At 36.4% G+C, this 20207-nt stretch overlaps 1 protein-coding gene across 1 annotated transcript in view; it reads left to right on the top strand.

Annotated features, from left to right (window-relative positions):
- Nucleotides 1-20207, top strand: part of LOC121731492 — a 146456-nt gene that overhangs the window by 77414 nt on the left and 48835 nt on the right. The window contains exons 7-8 of the mRNA XM_042120927.1: nt 9705-9711; nt 13854-13993. Coding sequence (XP_041976861.1) covers nt 9705-9711; nt 13854-13993 — 147 coding nt within the window. The remainder of the gene's footprint in view (nt 1-9704; nt 9712-13853; nt 13994-20207) is intronic.

Genomic DNA, 20207 nt, shown 5'->3' with positions numbered 1-20207 from the left:
AAAATTTTTCTTTTCTGGACCAAAAATTGAAGGTAGTTGTGAAAAACGAAAAAAATATTAAATCACTAATAATGCTTAGAAATTATGATTGAATATTCACAACCGTTAAAATTAAACTTATCTACAGTATGAAAACTAAATTTCAAAACTAGAAAGCGTTAGAATAATTTAGAAATAATGTGTGCTTAGATTCGAACGGTAGCACCGTTAAAATAATTTAAAATCAACATGGAAATAATTGTGTGAACTTACGTGAATGGATTTCACAAGTTGCAGCACAAACGAACAAATGAACTTGAATCTATTTTTAGAAACAAATTTCACTAAGCACTTATTAAATACGTTCTTGTCGCTTCGGAAAACAGAACGCCAATGGCGGATGGCGCCGAGCCTGCAATCTCGCGCCCTGCTGGTGTTGGGAGTAGAATTGGAAAGGGATAGAAGATATAGCGTTAGAAAGAGATGGAAGAATAACCGGAAAACAGAGGAGGCCTCTCTCAAAGCATGTAAGCTTCAAATAAACCAAGGATTTAATATACAAACGATAAACGACCGATTTTGTCACAACTACAAGCGCAGTATGCTCTATAACCTACACACTGAGGAGCCTTATGAGAAAACGCGTGCACTAGCGGCCAGGTCGCAGCGGCCAGGTCGCGGCAGCCATCGAAAGTATGGTGTGGCCGCTGGCCGCCGTGCGGCCAGGTGCGCGTGGTCTATGGCGGTTTCATACTAAGGTGAGTATCTCGATGGCCGTCGCGACCTGGCCGCTGCGGTTTGGCCGCTAGTGCGCGCCCGGGCTTAGTGTTGCAAAGTGAGACTTTATAGTTAGGATGGGGAAGAGGGGATTTCGCGACAAGCTCGAGAGTGTCAGATTAAGCTTATATTGGCTTCCGACATGTGTCTAGTTATCATGGTAAGTAAGAAATCAGATTTCTCACGTGGTGGGTTAAAAAGAAGTTATTTTCGCATATATGTCATCGGATCTGTCAGATTAAGATAGGGGATGTTTAGTATACCCCAAAAAAGCTTCCATATATAAAGCACAGGTGATTCAAAGGTTAGGTAAGCCTGCCTGTAGGAACATTTTAAAATATAAAAAATAAAGATTCATATTTTCCTAACTAGGCTTCGCAGATATTTTATGTTGCACTAAACTAAATGATGTAGCCCTTGTTGTCTAAAATCAATTTTCTGAATATATTTTCTTTTTTATAACTTTAAAATTGCTGCAATTTCTGAACTCACCGCTAAAATAAAAAACGCTCTTATTATTGTTATAATTATTTTACCTAATTTAAAAAATCCACTAGGTCTCCATGACGCTGCAGTGACTACATGATTAGCACCCTGAGCTCCCCTTCTATTATAGTTTGTTCGTTTTATGATGACATGCATGACACATTATAATTGACAATAGTAGGGAAGTTACCTAACAAAAATTAATTGATAATTTAAAAATATCGAATTACTTCGTAAAGGAATTGCAATCGAAATTATCGATTTCGTAGTGACATTTCAGTGGTGCCGGCGATTTAAGATGGCCGTCCTTTTTTATCGATTTGATTTCGATTCAACAGTGTCAATCTCTATTGACATAGGTTCCGTTTCATGCATCTGATATTGTTGCGTGCATCGCTATTTCACAGATAATAATATAATTTTATATTAATAAGTTAGCATTTAGCAACTTTTCATTTTAATTCATTTACAATTATAGAAAACATTTGTTTTTGTAGATGGAATATAATTTATTACTTACATATTTTTTTTGTTTTCTTGAAAAAAAAATCCTTTGCAAGAAATATGAGAACTGTCACCCATATCATCTTAGAACGCACAAACTATAGTCAGTACCTCTATCGTAGTATATCAATCCAATATTGACGCTTTTTCGAATAAGTCTGGATCCTATCATAACCTCTCATCTATCAAGCGCCCAAAATGGGCGCCAAAAATATAAGCTAGCTCGTAATATTGTTTCTCTCCTTGTTACATTTCTTACAACGTAAACAATAAAACAGAGATGCAATTCACACATGAAAAATACGGTTTCTGAGGTCTTTGCAAGGAGTTAAGTTCAAGTCTAACTGTTAACCAATTGGCAATCAACAATGCTATTGGAAACATAAAAACCCTAATCACGTCTTAATTGAGCAGGAAACAGTGCATTGCCGTAAAGTAGATAACTTTTTAATACGAACAGAAAGTAGTCCTAACTCCTACATAGTAGTCCTACTCTTTTCCAAAGCGGATATTTGGGATAATTTTACAACGAGAAAGCAGCCTATTCATAGCGTGACTAAAAGAGACAAATATATATAGGTTGTTTCGGTCTTCCCGCACGAATTTTACTGACACCGAGTTAGGACTGCAGCACTGTAACCGCGTCAAAGCGCGGTCGTGGAGCACGCAAAATGTCCTACGCTTGCGTAAAAATACTAGCTGCTTTCTATTTCATTCGAACGAGTTAATTGGTATCATATTCCTTTTGCATAAATGCGATAGCAATATAGTGTGCGAATGAAAGAGCAGATAGCTAGTCTCACGAAAGCCAACATATTATTTATTTACTAAATACATTTTAGAATGATTACATATGTCACAGCCAACTGGTTTAAATAGCCGTTCAATCAAACAGCTAGCCCTTTGGCTGAACAACGCCATTCAATCACACGTCTAGCTTTTTATAATTGAATATTTTAGTCGCTCAAAACGTTCAACACTACAGCTGATTCAAAAGTCGCCGTTTGATTGAATTAGTTCAGCGCTCACCACCGCGGCGCTAGGTGCGTATTGTTTACAATATGGCGTCAACTAACCGGTGTTTTGTGGTTGTATTAAGATATTTTTCGTAAATATACGTTACAAGTATTATTAAAGAGTCAGCAATTATGAGGGCACATGTACGAGTGAATCAAAATTTAAACTAATATTCGTGGAGAAATTACGGGATTATGAAATTACGGTTTTTATTGCAATTGTGTTCAAAATGAGTTAGATTATAATTAATCTGCTTGTTGTCATTACGCTTGTGTAATAATATATAAGCACTAAACTAATGGCCACCTTAGTTAATTTACCATTTAATCAGTTGGCTAAGCGTCATCTAGCTGTAGTGTTGAACGTTGCAGTCAACAGGTCGGCTAAACGACGTATAGCCATGTGATTGAATGGCGTTGTTCAGTCAAAGGGCTAGCTGTTTGATTGAATGGCTTTTTTAACCAGTCGACTGAGACACATATATACCTAGTGTATTTTCTGAAATGGACTCTGCTCTTGACTTATAGTATACACGTGCGAAAGCTTACATAAGTATCATCAAACGAATAGAACTGATAATTATATTTTTAATGTGCTAAGTGATCGGCCATGGTTACAAAACGACAGCGCGTGCATAATCTTCTTAGATACGTATAATTAAAATATACAATATCCCCACAAACTATCGTGATGACCTGTTTAGTATCTGCGGAGTAAATATTATTGTTATAGGTTTTTAGTATCGTACTAGATGATGCCCGCAACTCCATTGCGCCAAAATTCGTTTATCGCACGGGAACCGTACATTTTTCCGGGATAAAAAGTATCCTATGTCCTTTCCCGGGACTCCAAAGTATCTCCAAACCAAATTTAACGAACGCGGACGAACGCGGCTTTAATAATATGATGTTTTTAATTTAGCAATATTATTTTTCGCATAACAGCGTCTGCACTATCAGAGAAGTTGATTCTTAGGCAGATGGGGGACCTACGTAGTTTTGTCGCGGTACGACAAACCCAGCCGATAGATCACAATTAACATTGAATTGAATTGATCCGACCAAATGACGACTGCCTAGGAATCAATTTCCTCGATGGTACAGAAACTGTATAAATAATAATATCATGTTCTCAAAATATCCGCAGTTGATTTCACCACACCTTACAATTCGGAGAATCATCTTCTGTCGATATCGCTCAGACTTGTAGGTTATACATTATAATGTTTAGATATGATATTCTTATCTGACTAATTATATGATTATAGTCAAATAATGCTTACTTTATTAATCTGTAAATCGGAAAAACTGTAACTAGACAAAAATTATATGATATCATCATGGCAGCAAAATGTGCTAAATATTATTGTAAGGAAGTGATAAATACTTCCTTACAATAATATTTGGCACATATTGCTTTTATTTTGAATTTAATTTTTTATTATGAATTTAATTTTGTGTACAAGTAAATTAATATTTACTTATTGCATATTTGTTATTAAGAAGACATTACTTGGTTTTAAATATACGAGTACTTTTCTCGAAAATACAAAGCAAATAAAAAAATAAAGATACTTAGACGAAAAAAAAATTTTTGAGTATATATCACCATTTGAAGGAAACCCGTTAGGTACTGATTTGGAAATACTGGGCTTGACTATAAAGTAAAGTAAAATATTTATTTTACTACTTTTTATTGATATTACACTAGGAATCCCAGAAACAAACTGAATCATTGTCAACAATTGCGACGATGGAATTTGAGCCGAGCCGGCCGAGCCGAATTTGAGGTTATGTGTTTCGGCCCTTAATTAGATCTTTTAAAATGCGTAGGCGATAAACTCAGATAATATAATATTTGCGAGTGCCTTTGGTTAAATATCGCGAATTGTCGTCTTACGATTACAAGAATTATGACCACATGACATTAAGCATAGATTCTCGTATCCATTAATACGATAAAAATATCATTAATGGTAAATACAATTTATTGAAAGATACCAAATTGTATTTCCACGTATTTTGAGATTATCAAATCCTGATTAATCTGTTATTATTTTATTAATTATTATGTTTGAATAACATATGGTAAAATAAGTTTGTGATGTGAGACAAAAGATTAAAGGCTACTCATACTACATAAATTATTGCATTTTTTTATTTTTAGCATACATATACTTTTTTCTCAAACAGATTTACGAAATAAAAATAAATAACGTAGTTTATTTCTCCAATATATCATCCTTGTCATAGTTTCTTAGTAATGTGTCTAGTTAATAATAATAATAATATCTATGGACGCTTCACACCACGTCAATCTGGCCCTGTGCTAAGTACCTAAAGGACTTGTGTTGCAGGTACCAGACAACGGAAATATATTTAATACTTTTATACTATACATATATTTAAGATTTTTATTATATCATACACATATTTAATATACATCCAGACCCGGGAACATTGAAAACTTTTTGTTCCGTCGGCGGGATTCGAACCCGCGACCCCTGGCTTGAGCTACCAACGTGCTCACCACTGAGCCACAGAGGTCGTCAACAGAAGTACAGTTGTACAGAATGCACACATAAAAAAGGGTATATGACAGGAAAACTCTGACATACATAATATTATGTAGAGTTGTCCACAGTGACTATTTTTTTATGAAATAAGGGTGCAAACGAACAAACGGGTCACCTGATGGAAAGCAACTTCCGTCGCCCATGGACACTCGCAGCATCAGAAGAGCTGCAAGTGCGTTGCCGGCCTTTTAAGAGGGAATAGGGTAATAGGGGAGGGAAGGGAAGGGAATAGGGGAGGGTAGGGAAGGAAATAGGGTAGGAGATTGGGCCTCCGGTAAACTCACTCACTCGGCGAAACACAGCGCAAGCGCTGTTTCACGCCGGTTTTCTGTGAGACTAATTTTATTCAAGCCAAACTTTATTCAATTGGTATACTCGTAGAATATCTAAATTACTTTATCATATATTATGTTAAGTCGTTATATTCTTATTACTACGTCCTTGTTAACCCGAATGTAAAGATAGATGATACAGTGCTAATTAGCAGAGATACTCTAATTATTGTTTATACGTTACGCAAATATAATATTGGGATTGCCTAGCTTAATAATAGTGACGTAACGAATTATGTAATTTGTTTGATTAAATTCGTTTATTGATATTAATAGAGGCTTGTCTTGTGGGAATATTGTAACCGGTAACCACTAAAGTAGTAAATATACGTTACAAGTGTTATTAAAGAGACAAAAATAATTATGGGTGCACATATTATACGTGTGAATCAAAATTGAAACAAATATTCAAGAAGAAATTACGGAATTACGAAATGCATCACCAAGGTATTTATTGCAATTCCATAAATTAAACAATCCAAGAATAATCTTCCAAGAAATAACAAAAAGTTTTCCTATTCTTTCAAACTACTAAACTAATGGTCACCTTAGTTAATTTGCCATTTAACCAGTTGACTAAGCGTCGTCTAGCTGTAGTGTTGAACGTTGCATTCTAGAAGTCGGCTAAACGACGTATAGCCTTGTGTGTTATTGAGTATTATAGTGTTATTGAATGGCGCTGTTTAGTCAAAGGGCTAGCTGTTTCATTGAACGGTTATTTTAACTAGTTGGCTGCGACAAATATATCAATACTATACCGTGAGTTGGAGTGGGCTTGTAATGTGCGAGTGCCTTTAGTTCGTAGCGTCAAATCTAGACTTAACCCAAATACCAGTTTGGTTCAATGCCGTCGTATTCACTTACAACGCGCGCACTTATCGGCAATATCAGCGGTGGCCCCCGACCCGCGGGCTATCGGCCAGTGCGTAGCTCGCACCGGACAACGATGTTAGTTAATGTGACTTCCGTTATGTTGTTTTTTTTACACTAATTTAGTACAGAGGCACTTACATTTATACAGGGTGTAACAAAACTGAGTGACTATACTTTAGACTGTCTATAGGGATAAGTACTATTTCGAGTACACTGTGAAAGTATCAACGCTGAAAAAGTAACTTTCTTAAACTTTTGTATGGGAAACGTCATGACGCTTGGCCGCTTGCCCATTTGTCAGGCATTCGGTTGAACTATGCTTTTGAGGTTTCTTAGTGTCGTAGTAAAAAAAAATAGTCATGTTTTGTAAACGTTGCTACTTAGTGATTTTTTAATAGTCACTCAAATCAGTTGTTGTACGGAAAATCTAGAGCTTTGATTACTTTGACTTTTAAAAACCCAGAACAAGCAATGTCGTAGTGTCTTGTTTCTTATGAAATATATGTACCGTACTTAGTGCTATAAATTAAATGCGTCCTCGACAGCAAAGCAATTAAGCTATTATCATTTCTCTGAATAAGCAAGAATAATAAGAATTAATAGTTTGAACTTCAAGACTGATTTTCTCAAACAATAACTTTGAGATTTTGCTCTAAAAACCTATTTTCCTCCGTAGTGCTTTAAAACTGTAGCATAAAAACTAGCCTCCATATGCAGCGCATGAAGCTATTACTACCATACTTCATATGGGAGCCCTTAGGTAAGGGCTCCCACACAAAACTGCGAATTTGTATCGCATCGCAATGTCATTTTTAGTATGAGTTTTTTTTTTTGCAGATTTTTGCGATGCAATGCGAATTCGCAGTTTTGTGTGGGAGCTCTAATTCACAACACTACATAAGTTTTCACATACAAAAATCACGCACGATGATGTCATTGTAAAAACTGGGCTTATTAAGGCGTATGACTTTTATATCAAGTCTGATAACCTTATATCTTATACGAGGTTAACATAAACTGCGAATATTTTTTCGTACTTTGTAAGACCACTAACCATTCATCAGTTGTTGATAAATTAAAAAAATAATCTCATTAGATTGTGGTGGTGAATTATAGATTTTTTGCTCCTTGGGAAAGAAATAAAACTTGTGGTGTGATTTGTTGATAAAACCTACTATGCATTGTAAAACAAGTTGTTTAATATTTATATTTTTATATTATGTTTTAGGGCGATTTCCTATTACGCGTGTCATCGCCCGTGCGCGGATCCAATCCGCATGCAAGTTGCCCACACCCTTTCATTTAATAGATGGTTTTTCCTGTCATGCGGGCAACACGCGCGGCCAGGACACATCCGCATGCGGACAAGATTACCAGACACTTAGGACAGGAAAAGCGCCCTTAGACAAATAAGACGTACATGTTGCATGTTACGTATAACATGTTTTTATAGTTTGTCAATATGTTTTCTCTTTTTTTTTTTTAATGAAATAAGGGGGCAAACGAGCAAACGGGTCACCTGATGGAAAGCAACTTCCGTCGCCCATGGACACTCGCAGCATCAGAAGAGCTGCAGGTGCGTTGCCGACCTTTTAAGAGGGAATAGGGTAATAGGGGAGGGTAGGGATGGGAAGGGAATAGGGGAGGGTAGGGAAGGGAATAGGGTAGGGGATTGGGCCTCCGGTAAACTCACTCACTCGGCGAAACACAGCGCTAGCGCTGTTTCACGCCGGTTTTCTGTGAGAGCGTGGTATTTCTCCGGCCGAGCTGGCTCATTCGTGCCGAAGCATGGCTCTCCCACGTATAAATATATATCTTTCATAATTACGTAGAACGCTATAAAAAGCTTGATAATATTTAATCGAGGATTCAACTTTATATATTATAACCCAAATAGCAAGTAAGCACGCGTAGCTGCACAGTGGTACTGCGGGCGCATAGCGTGCGCACGCGTTGTATGAATAGGAAAAGGTACAAGTATTCTGAATGGCAATGCAGTGTGATGAACAGGGCCTCTATCATGAGCTCTTAAATCCATTCTCTTTACGTCTTTATACTGACTGTATAAGGACGTAAAGTGAATGGATTTAAGAGCTCATAATAGTGAATGCTTATGTAATAAAATATGTACTAGAAGATATTATGTTAGTCGTAGGTTACTTAATTTTTCCATTGTAGCGTTAGTCGTTACTTATTATATCCCGTGAGGCCGTGTTAGCACAAGCCCAGTATGGGCTTTTTAACACTGTTATTTGTTAACTGTATATTAATTTTTGTGTAAGTATCAATAAATAAATTAAAAAAAAGTGTCTGTTTTTACTAAACCGACCCTAACGCTAAGCTTCTCTTAGCGGTATTTTAGTCAAAAGTGCTTTACTTACTCCCTTTAGTATCATTAGAGCCTAAGGATGCTTGGGGGGTATATATTTTGTGAAGTATAAAGTACTTAAAATAGCAACTTTTGCCTCATTCTAAGTATTAACGCTCAACTTGTTATATTTGTTGTATTAACAATAATTAGTGTTGTCTTAAGATAAAACAAAGTGCTGATAATAATATGTTGCCCCTATGCATCATATTATTATCAGCTTTTTGTTCGATCGACTGCGTGGTCTACTGTGACTTTCCGAAAATAAACTTCTGACTTATACCTACCATATAGGGTTCTCTGTCGTAGAAACTTATATGTAAAGTTACTTAGAATGGAATATGCTTCGTCAAAATAAGGGGTCTTATAAACGTATTCCACAATCCACATGCTGCAAAATTGCTTTCTCCATTGTTTGCTGTCCCGTTTTAAACAATATTTTAACACCTTCCCTTTAGTAACTAGGTTTCTTCTGTCAATGACTAGATTCTACATTAAAAAAAATTAGGTGGAGAAACGGGCCTTAAGAGTTTGCGCAATGGTCCGAAAATACAGCTGGCGACAGTTCGTTTTTAGAGTTTTACATGATTTTTTTTAACAAACAGGACCTCAATCTCTGAATGTCCAGTTCCCTCTTGGCCGGATCTCTCGTGATATGGTTGATTAGTCTTCTAAGGTCGTACATGTTACGATATAAGATTACCTTAATTATGAATGTTAGCAGGCTATCACGCAGGTCCAAGGCCAGAGGTGGCCTATCAGTGCACCAGGTCAAACATGATAACTTTCCACAGTTGTGACTTAAAACTACTTGAATTTAATAAGCCAATTAAGTAGACGAGAGAGGCAAAGTTCTCTTTTATCAAAGCGTAAAGTAAATAGCGTCATTAAAAAAATGAAAAATATGTAAGTACATGTGAAGATACATCTTTTAATTACTTGTGACTTTTTTAGTTAGAAATACAATACAGATAATTTTACTCGATAAAAAAAATCCGAAACAACTTTGATTTGAAAAACATTTTAATTTTTTTAGGACTTGGGAGCCAATCAAAAAATAATTTTGTCAGTTCGATTACTATTTAAATTTTACAGGGTATTCATTGGATACATGTTTAGTTATAATATTTTTCGATTAAATATCAACGAGAAATACGGCTTGCGCACACCACGCCTGACGCCACGTCGCATCAGTGTCAATAAACACTTGCGCGGCAGGATAACATGTCAAGTTTCAACAACAAGTCCAGTAAAAGTAAGTGGCACCACCGTACGCTCCATTTTCTCGAAACCCAGAATGAGAAAGTCAGAATTTTCAATAATTAATAGATGTTTCACTTAGACGCTCTACGGAGATGCCGTAATTTACCGTTTTTAGAGTTTAGATTAATTACAAATTACGGTTATTTGAAACACACGCCAAGAGTAACATTGTCCTACAAATAGAATCCTACAAATAGAACAATCTATATTTTAAGTCAAAGTATGAAATCCTTTCTATTTCTGTTAGCTACCACTTTCAAGATTTTTCGCAGATAAAAATGTTGTTCGTCTTATCAAAACGAAGCTGCTTACAAAAATTACCTATATAGTAATAAAAAAAAATGTTCTAGGGCTCCCGTTCCATCAGGGGATGGCCTTAACACAAATCTTTATAGTGGTATCAAAAATATTATATAAATACAAGACGTGGGTTTTTTGGATTCGTATGTCCGACAATTATAATCCAACGTATTAACCAAATATACAAGTATATAAAATTGTGTGATGTCAATGATCGCTGTTACGTGCGTAGTGGGCGTGCCGCGTGACGAAAGGTGTGGCCACATGATATTTGGATTTCGACAATAGACGTGATAAGTGAATAAGCCAAGTGGGGATTTACTATGTAAACTGCATTAGGAAAACGTTTAGCAATTTTATACTACAAGCAAAATAAATTATAGTTTCTGTGTGAATTTTAAGAAAAATATATTTTTTAATACTCTTACTTGCAAAGACGTGATGAACGTTTTTGTCTGTCGTGTGACATTTACAATGTGCCAGGCAAAGACAGGTAGACCTTGGTCCTTGTATAGTTGTAGCGCTTTGTAAATGTTTATTTTATTAGTAAGCAAGAGTTTACACAACATATTCAGTGATGTATTAGTTGGCATTCTGTGCAATAAAAACGTTTTATTGTTTCGTGGCATAATATTGCACAATACAAAAATCACAGGTACATAATAAGTCATTTACTTACTAACAAAGCAACAACCTAAATACCGGAATGTAAAGTCACGTGTTATATACAGGGTGTAACAAAAATAAGTGATAATACTTTAGGGTGTGTACATGTTCCTTGTAAAGAGTTCACTGTGAAAGTAGCAGCGCTGAAAGACCAAATTTTTTTTTTCACTTTTGTATGGGGAAACTCGTGGCGCTGGGGCTCTTGCCCATACAAAAGTGAAAAAAAAAATTGGTCTTTCAGCGCCGCTATTTTCACAGTGAACTCTTTACAAGGAACACGTACACACCCTAAAGTATTATCACTTATTTTTGTTACACACTGTATAAAATGCAGGTTTTGTGTTATTCCTATCTCGAATCTAATCCGATTATAGTACAACCGCTTAATCTGATACGAAACCAATCCTTTAAAATGGAAAAACACTTTGAAAATGTTATTTACCGATATCCATGATTGATATTGCAGACATCACGTGATAAATCCCTTTATCTAAATCATTGTATTAATCAGTACGATCGTCGAGATAAGATGGCACTGTATTTTTTGTTGGGTGGTTTGTTATCTATATTTTTAGTGAATCGCCGTTATAATATTCATACATCTCAATTTTAATAATGTCTTAAACATCAATAACATACCTATTAGAGCGATTATGCTATGTCAGCCCCGGATCTTCAATTTTTTTCAGGCGGGGCAAAAACTGAAAAATGGCACCCCCCTCGGGCGTATATACAGACCCCCAGGACCCCCCCCCTCCCCCTTATATACGCCCATGCCGCCCCCCCTACCTACTTATTTTTATTTTTACCTTTATCATCCATATAATTTCAGCTATCAATATTATGTAGGATATAATATGTATAATATAATTAACAGGGTAGGGTTTAAAAGCGTGCGAGAGCCGGGCGAATATTTTGAACTATGCCTACGCGCCTCGCGAATAATAAATGTTCGTGCAGCACGTCTCACTCCGCAGTCCGCGCTCAGGGTATCGGTCTAGTTGATATGACCATGAAATTGCTGTACTTGTGCTATTATATATTTTATTACGTGGTCAATGATGAGTTGTCCATTGGCAAAGTATGAATTTGGCCGCCCCCTGAATTTGCCGCCCGGGGCACAGACCCCGGCTTGCCCCCCGCCTAGATCCGGGGCTGTGCTATGTTGTATGAAGATTTCGTCAAAACGTTGCAGCTCTAGCTGCACTCTAATTGGCTGATACTGTTGCGGGTGCGCAGCAATTGGCGCGCTGCTATTTCAGGTTACATTAAAATTTAAACTGATTTGTGTCGGACAGATATAAGTTATAATTTATAACCCACATCTCACCTCTACAATGTTACATACTCAACGGCCCTAAAGAAAAGACGTGGTTAAATAAATGATATACACGATTACATTATTAATAGATTTATTATCAGGGTGGGTACGCACAACCTTAAGTTCAATAAGCTTTTAGATAGTGAAACTGAAAGGAAAATGCGCATTGTTCGATTGCGTCCCTTTGGTGTGGCGGGTGTGCGCGCACAGGGACAAATTGTTAGTAAATCCGTGCTCAAACGGATCATTATTGGTAAATGATTGATATGATGAACAGATATTGTACACATGCGGTTAGTGTACGACCTATAATATATACCGAGACCTTCTCGACTGTCTACTTACGTAACCTAGCCTGAACCTATATTCTATAGCTTACAGTAAGTTTCTAGATGTCTAAAACTAACGCCACCGGCAGTATTGAAAGTTACTAATTATACAAATAAATACAGTACATCCGTGTAAATTTCTGGCTTGCTGCTTATGAACGAGTAACGATTCGTCAACTTATATGACTGCACAAGATAACTAGTTTAAATTAGTAAACAGAGGAAATACCAAGCAAACGTTTGTGTTCTATATCAACTCTCTATTTATAGTAAATGTTAATCTCACATTGTGATGCAATATTGTCAAAATGTTAATCATTATCTTAGTTGGGGATTCTATAAAGGAGCCGAACTGGAACATAATGATAATTTGACATCGGTATAATTTCTTATTAATCTACTCTGTTTCTTGGTTTGAAGTAGGTCGTATACTCTATCGACTATCACATTTGGAAATCCAAAATTGGAATGAGAATACTTTTATAGTGATATAAGCAACGAATAATAAAAACTAAGGAAAAGTAACTCAGTCAAAAAACGTGCTCCACAATACTTGTCAAAAAAGTGTACCTTAGGTACACATTTCAATACATTTGCAATATTTAGGTGACCTTGAGCGGTACTAGGCTGACGTTACATGACAGATCAAAAGGAACCAAATTTAAAACGGTAATAGTATGGGAGTTACGATTCCTTAGTTTTTATTATTCGTAGGATATAAGATATTATTATGTCTATCTGTCATAATTATTGTGTTGTTTACCTCTTTGAGCGGTTTAAGCAATATTGCTTAAACCGCTTAACCGATCTAACCGAATAAACTATGGTATATACTTTGAGTCCCGGAAAAGCAAACGGATATACACTGTACTATCGGAGAAGTTGATTCCTAGGCAGATGGCGGACCTAAGTAATTTGAGTCAAACCCATCCGACAGATCACAGCTAACATTGGATTAAAATGAGCCGACCAAATGACGTAGGTCGTCAACTGCCTAGGAATCAATTTCCTCGATGGTACAATTAATTAATAAAAAGTTAAGAATATTATTCCATATAATTCCAGAACAAGCAGCCGTACTTCCCGATATTCGGGGAGCAGCACCCGCGGCCGCCGCGCTCTCGGCCGAAGGACGCGCAGGGCACCGTGCGCGCCTGCGCCGCCTGCCACCACCATCTGCAGCAGCAGTGGAACACCTACCAGGTACGAGTCCTGAGTTATACGTGGGTCACACTGAAAGTGTTTAGAACTAGCCAGTTAGAAACATTACTAATGAAAATTTGTTTTAAATTACAATTTTAGAACTCTTTGGTAACATAATCTGGTATCTTACATTTATTTGTCGTTTGTTTTGGTGAATTGGCGGCAGATCTAAAACTCTTGTTACACGTGAAAATGAACTTAACGCGAGAAAATTTTCAGTTAATGATTTTTGACGACTTTCGTTGTGGGCTTACACTTTAACAAATCTTTGATGGGCTGCTATTACCATATCATAATGAAGCCTCATCTCGTGTCACTATTTACAATTGGTTTAACGAGTTTAAACGTGGACGTAGCAATCTCACTGATGATCCGCGTGAGGGACGTCCTTTAACAGCGACTACTGAAGTTAACATTAGTGTTGTGCGACGCATGATAGAGGAAGATAAAAGGGTGACCTACCAGCAGATACGGGCAAGCCTAGGCATTGCTATGAGTCAAGTTCAACAAATATTACATGAACATTTAGGCGTCAGGAAGCTTTGTACCAGATGCATTCCCCATACTTCAATCGAGGACCAGAAACGCCTTCGCATGGACTGGTGTCGCCAAATGTTAGATAAGTTCAACGACGGTGACTCAAATGCTGTATTTGACAACCTCACAGGTGATGAAAGCTGGATATATTTCTACGAACCCGAAACCAAAAGACAATCAGCTCAAGAGGTGTTTCCTTTCGAGGTTTGGCCATTTAAGGTAAAGAAAGGAAGAAGTCAAGGCAAAAAGATGATTGCCTCATTCTTTGGTCGGAAATGTAATTTTGCGACAGTTGTGCTAGAAGATGAAAGGACAGTTACTGCAGAATGGTATGTCAATCGCTGTATGCCTGTCGTCTTGGAAAAAAGACAGCAGCGCCCTCGAAGCAGGACACTCCTTCACCACAATGCTTCAGCGCAATCCGCGAGACCGACTGTTGAATACACGCACAATATGGCACGTGTTGAGATATTGAGTCATACGCCATATAGCCCTGGCCTGGCGCCCTGCGGCTTTAATTTACTCTCAAGAAATAAAGATAAAATTCGAAGTACTCGCTTTACGAGCCCTGAAGATGCGATGAAAGCGTACGAAAATGCCACAGAAGAGATCCCTAAGGAAGACTGGGCCCACTGCTTTTTTCGGTGGTTCCATCGAATGCGACGATGTGTAGAGAGGAACGGAGATTACTTCTAAAAACAATGAAAGTATTGTCAACTTTCTACATTAAGCCGTTTTTTATTTTCTAAACATTTTCAGTGTTACCTAGGTGCCATACCTTACTACGTGCGTCGATTTCCGAGGATTAGACAAAATTTCACCAACGACTGTTAAAGTTAATGCTCGATTAAGGGCCTGTTTCACCACTTCCTGATAAGTGCCGAATAGGCTATCCACCAATTAACTTAATAGATGAAGTATGGAGAATCTGTCAAAAAAGTTGTGAATAGCATATTCGGCACTTTATCAGAAAGTGGTGAAACAGGCCTTTAGTATCACGTTACCTCTTTTGTTTTTCATATGAATGAAAGAGAAGACATGACATTTTATTTTTTAACAAGCTGTTAACAATGACAGACGTTGGTAAAATTGGGTTTTAGTCTTTTTAGGGTAGTAGTTTTTAAATAAGGATAGCCTGACTCTGAACATGTTCGCACCTCAGCAATCGTCAAAGCATTCCTCTCGCGTGAACTTACTTTACCATTTGACGTTGATAAGGATAAGCTTTGTACCAATAGCTCTTCCGTTGTGTTGGTAATAACTTGGAAAAAGGCCAGCCACATAATATTGCGTAGCAAGGCGTCACAGCGCTGGAGGTAAAATGATAGAATCGTAGGACATAAAGATATACTAAACACCAACGTAGGGAGGTGCGGTTCATATCGTCGGAACTCTTAGGGCCAACCCACACGTACCACAACCACACCACGTGGTCGGACGTATATTTCCTATTGTAAATGAACTGGACTGGACAGTCGTCGTCGACCACTTGTGTGATACCTACCACATCGCAACCACAAGCGAACTCGGAACTAGTGGCTGACCACATCGCAACCACAACGTAGCGTCGATGCAATGACAGTGCGCGTACACCGCCCGCGCTCTTCCCCCCTCCGTTTCGTTGACTTTCGTAATCGTACTACGTCGACATTTTGTCGGTACCACAACGCAACTACAAAAAGCTGCAGCGACACCATTCACACGTAACCACTGCTTGACGGCATTTCGTCGTTGCGACGTGGTGTGGTTGTGGTACGTGTGGGTTGCCCTGAAACTAAACACTATTTTATGATAATATTTCAGATAATTAATATACTAAATATATTTTATTTTAAAGAAACCCATTTTTCTTTGCTTACTCTGCAAAGGTATATTTTACTTAAAATGTAGAGGTCACTAATTATGTTCTCAACCGTATTCGGTCAAGTATTATTCAACTGGTATTTCAACATTTTCTATTATTAGAAAATAATTTGTGATTTAAAGTGTCATGTAACCCGAGATGAATTCATTATATAAATATATCGTTGATATTTCCGCTATACTTTTTAAATAAATCATTGGATTTTCCTTATTGCTTTGAGGACTTGGGGGCCATAAATAATTAAGAAGCCTTAATCTTTGTATGTACAGAAAATTCAATTTTAAATCACATTTTTACCTTGTCGATATCCTGATTCCCGCTACAATTAGAAATTTAAATAGTCGATGAATTTATTTTAAAAATATGGAGTTTGTCTACTCGTTACTGTGCGAATGTTGATGAAATTTTTGTGTGGTAATAGGCTCTTGATTATTAAACTTAAGTATTATTCAAGTCAAAGTATAGTTCTTGCAAACTCAAAATATTGTCTACTCACCTATTTAGTCGGCAAAATACATACATATGTAGTTGAACATTAGCCAACCTCCAAAAAAACTATTTACTTTTATTAGCGTGTTGCTACTCTCGGAGCTCGGTTTCACTTGTTTACTCTCATTTGTGTGTTTGCTTCTACGTTTTCGTTCTGTAAATAAGTTACCGTAAATGTGTGAATATTAGGATAAAGACTGTGTCACACTGAGTGATGTAATATCAGTATGCATCTTAAATTGGTGTAAATATAATAATAATCAGTTCATAAAAAGGTTTTTGATTAAAATATAATTGGGCTTTACCTATTTTCAAGAATAAGGACCTTTTTCCAATGTTTATTGCATATCAATTATCAACTATGTGGATGTTGTTATAAATACTGTGAACCTACAACCATCGCTTCAATATTATCGCTTTGACACTGTAGCTCAAACCTAAGAGGTTAAGTCGTGAGTGAGAGGTGTGCTGGATGTTGTTGCAAAAATTATGCAGCGGTCGCTAAGTGCGCTCCGCCCGCTCTTAGATAACTATGTCTACGACGACGACCTTGGGTATTTCTCAAACAAGTGTGTTTCTTTTACATTTTAACATTTTTTTATATTTTAGACTATTTGTAACATATTATTATATAAACAAACTCAAACTTATTTGTAAATTATTACAGAAAAATAATTTGACTTTATAATAAGTATGAGTACGATATGTGACGTCATTTAAAAAATGTATGGCGGTAAAATAATTTACATGATACCAAACTGCTTTGTGACTAAGAGGTGGACAACGTTTTAAAAATTGTGAATAACGACATCTTTATCCCAGTTGTCTTTTGATCTATTGGCCGTTGTTACTGTTAACCTTTTAAAATTTTTGCGTTTTGCTAATTTAATCCAGATTATCAGAAGAATTAATTAGCAATTAAAATGCTATATTGTAAAACTTACTATGCATAAGCGTGCAGGTTAATGCTATATGCATAACATTCATAGATCTTTATGTAAAGTATTATTCATAATTTAAATTCGGCCTTTATAATATTTTAATATTTATCGAGGCACACGGCTCTTATATTTTTAATGGATGCTGTTTCGGTGACGCATGAATAAGGACAGAGAGCCTTGCTGTGAGGTTTTTGTTAGTATGATAGGATGTTTATTACTAACGAAAACTATTCTAGATTTATTTTGATGGCTTAGTAGGTACAGTAGTAGTTTGGATTGTGGGCCATTTTTAACACGCTTTTAATAGCTTGGACTGTATGTATGTAACGGAATCTTTGAGCACGATTTTTACCTATCTCCAGTAGTCTAATTAATTCGAAACTTTGCATACCGTGTATTAAGAACCAATGGAAATAATTTGTTCAAACTGTTTGAAAAAAAAAAAATTAAAATAATCGGTCAAGTGCGAGTCGGACTCGCGCGCGAAGGTTTCCGTACCGTTATAGACGAAAAATAAGCCAAAAATTATATTTTTGTATGGGAGCCCCCTTAAGTTTTTATTTTATTTAAATATTTTTATTATTAAAGTAGACATATAACTAAGGGCGTTATGAAAATGTCAAGTGCCTAGCTGTTGCCACTTGCCATTATTGATTACGAGCAAAAAAGGCCGAAAAAATAACTTTTTTTGTATGGTATTAAATTTAAATTTTATTTTGTTTTTAGTATTTGTTATTATAGCGGCAACAGAAATACTTGTTAATATAATGTTATTGAGTTACAGCCTGAAGACAGACAGACGGACAGACATCGAAGTCTTAGTAATAGGGTCTCGTTTTTACCCTTTGGGTACGGAACCCTAAAAAGGCGTGTTTTTCTCTGTTCGTCCTTATCGGATGGACACATTTAAAACCTCGCTCGACAGACAATGACAACAAACCATTACCATATGTAAGAGAAATTATATAAATTTGTCTCCACAATATAGTATTTATTGATAAATCGTAATCACGTTGCAGCCTGATGTCTCGAAGCCAGTCTACAAGTCGTCGAACCGGCTTATTAAATATTTAAAACGTGGATCCATAATGTCACATTTATGGAACAAGCATTTTTTTGTCAATATATTCATTATAATTATGTAAATGTATCGTGTGTTAGCACGTGGAGGAACTTGTGAGCAGTTTCTGAAGGAGAATGGAGGTATAGAGCAGTGTTCCGCAAAAGGTGTGCCACGGCAAGCATTTTTTGTGGCACCGTGGCCGTGTGCCATAAAAAATTACATATTTTTACCTATACTAGAGATCGCCCCATGGTCGAAATTCGACCTTAGTTTCAACGACCTTAGGACTACTACCTATATTTTGTAAAAAAATCTTTATCATATTTTTTTCAATTCTTGTATCTGGGACTCAGCTGATCTCAGACTGGACATGTAAGCATTGTCTAATAGTATCTAAGATTCAATAAAAAAAAAACTATAATCCATTTTAAATTTGTCACCTTGTTGTCAACAGACTACAACCATAAATAAAAGAGTATAATTCGTATGTATAGGCTTGTCACTCAAAAATCTGTCATTTTTCCTAGTGTGGTGTTGCAGTGTGTGTAATGTTTTATTTGTTAAAAAAATGTATGATATAAGCATAATTTCAAAATAATTAGCTCGATGCACTCCTTCACCATATGAACTATAACTGTGCAAAATTTCATTCAACTACGTTTCCCCATTTTTCGTCAAAAGGGATACAAAGTTTTTGGCTCACGTATTAATATATTATAGATTCCTAGTTTCTAAGAACCAAAAAAGGCCAACATCTCAGGACGATCGACGAAAAGAAAAATAATTGAGAACAGAGCATTCCGGTCGTGCCTCCAAAATTTTTCATTTTTCTAACTGTGCCTTGAACATAAAATGGTTGCGGAACACTGGTACCGAGGATAGAAAGAAGGTGGAAAGCGAAGCAGCCTCTACTTCTATAGGTTACCAAGTCAAATTGTTTCCAATAGATTTGTTGATTGGTTGGAATAGATAAACTCCTGTCAAAACTTCAGAAACCGAGAAATAATAAGCGATTTTTGCACGATATTATCATAAAACGTAGCGTCGAAAAATTTTAAAATAATTATCTGCAATTAACGTTAAAGATAATATAATTTATTAATTGTTATGGTTACAATTCTTGCGCTTATGACTATGATGATTATTATTTTAGTATTTTATCATTTGGAACTGAAGATAGTAGATAAATTAATAACCCAAAAACAATCGTCCAAGGGCGAGTTGGACTCGCGCACCAAGGGTTCCGTACCATTATAGTACCATTATAGAGCAGTAATAGGCAAAAAATGTGTTTTTTCATTGAAGTATATAGACACAATG

The sequence above is a fragment of the Aricia agestis genome, chromosome 1 (genome assembly GCF_905147365.1).
Source record: "Aricia agestis chromosome 1, ilAriAges1.1, whole genome shotgun sequence".
Classification (NCBI taxonomy): Eukaryota; Metazoa; Arthropoda; class Insecta; order Lepidoptera; family Lycaenidae; genus Aricia; species Aricia agestis.
The sequence above is the reverse complement of the archived record's forward strand: the minus strand, read 5'-3'. Positions and strand labels throughout refer to the sequence as shown.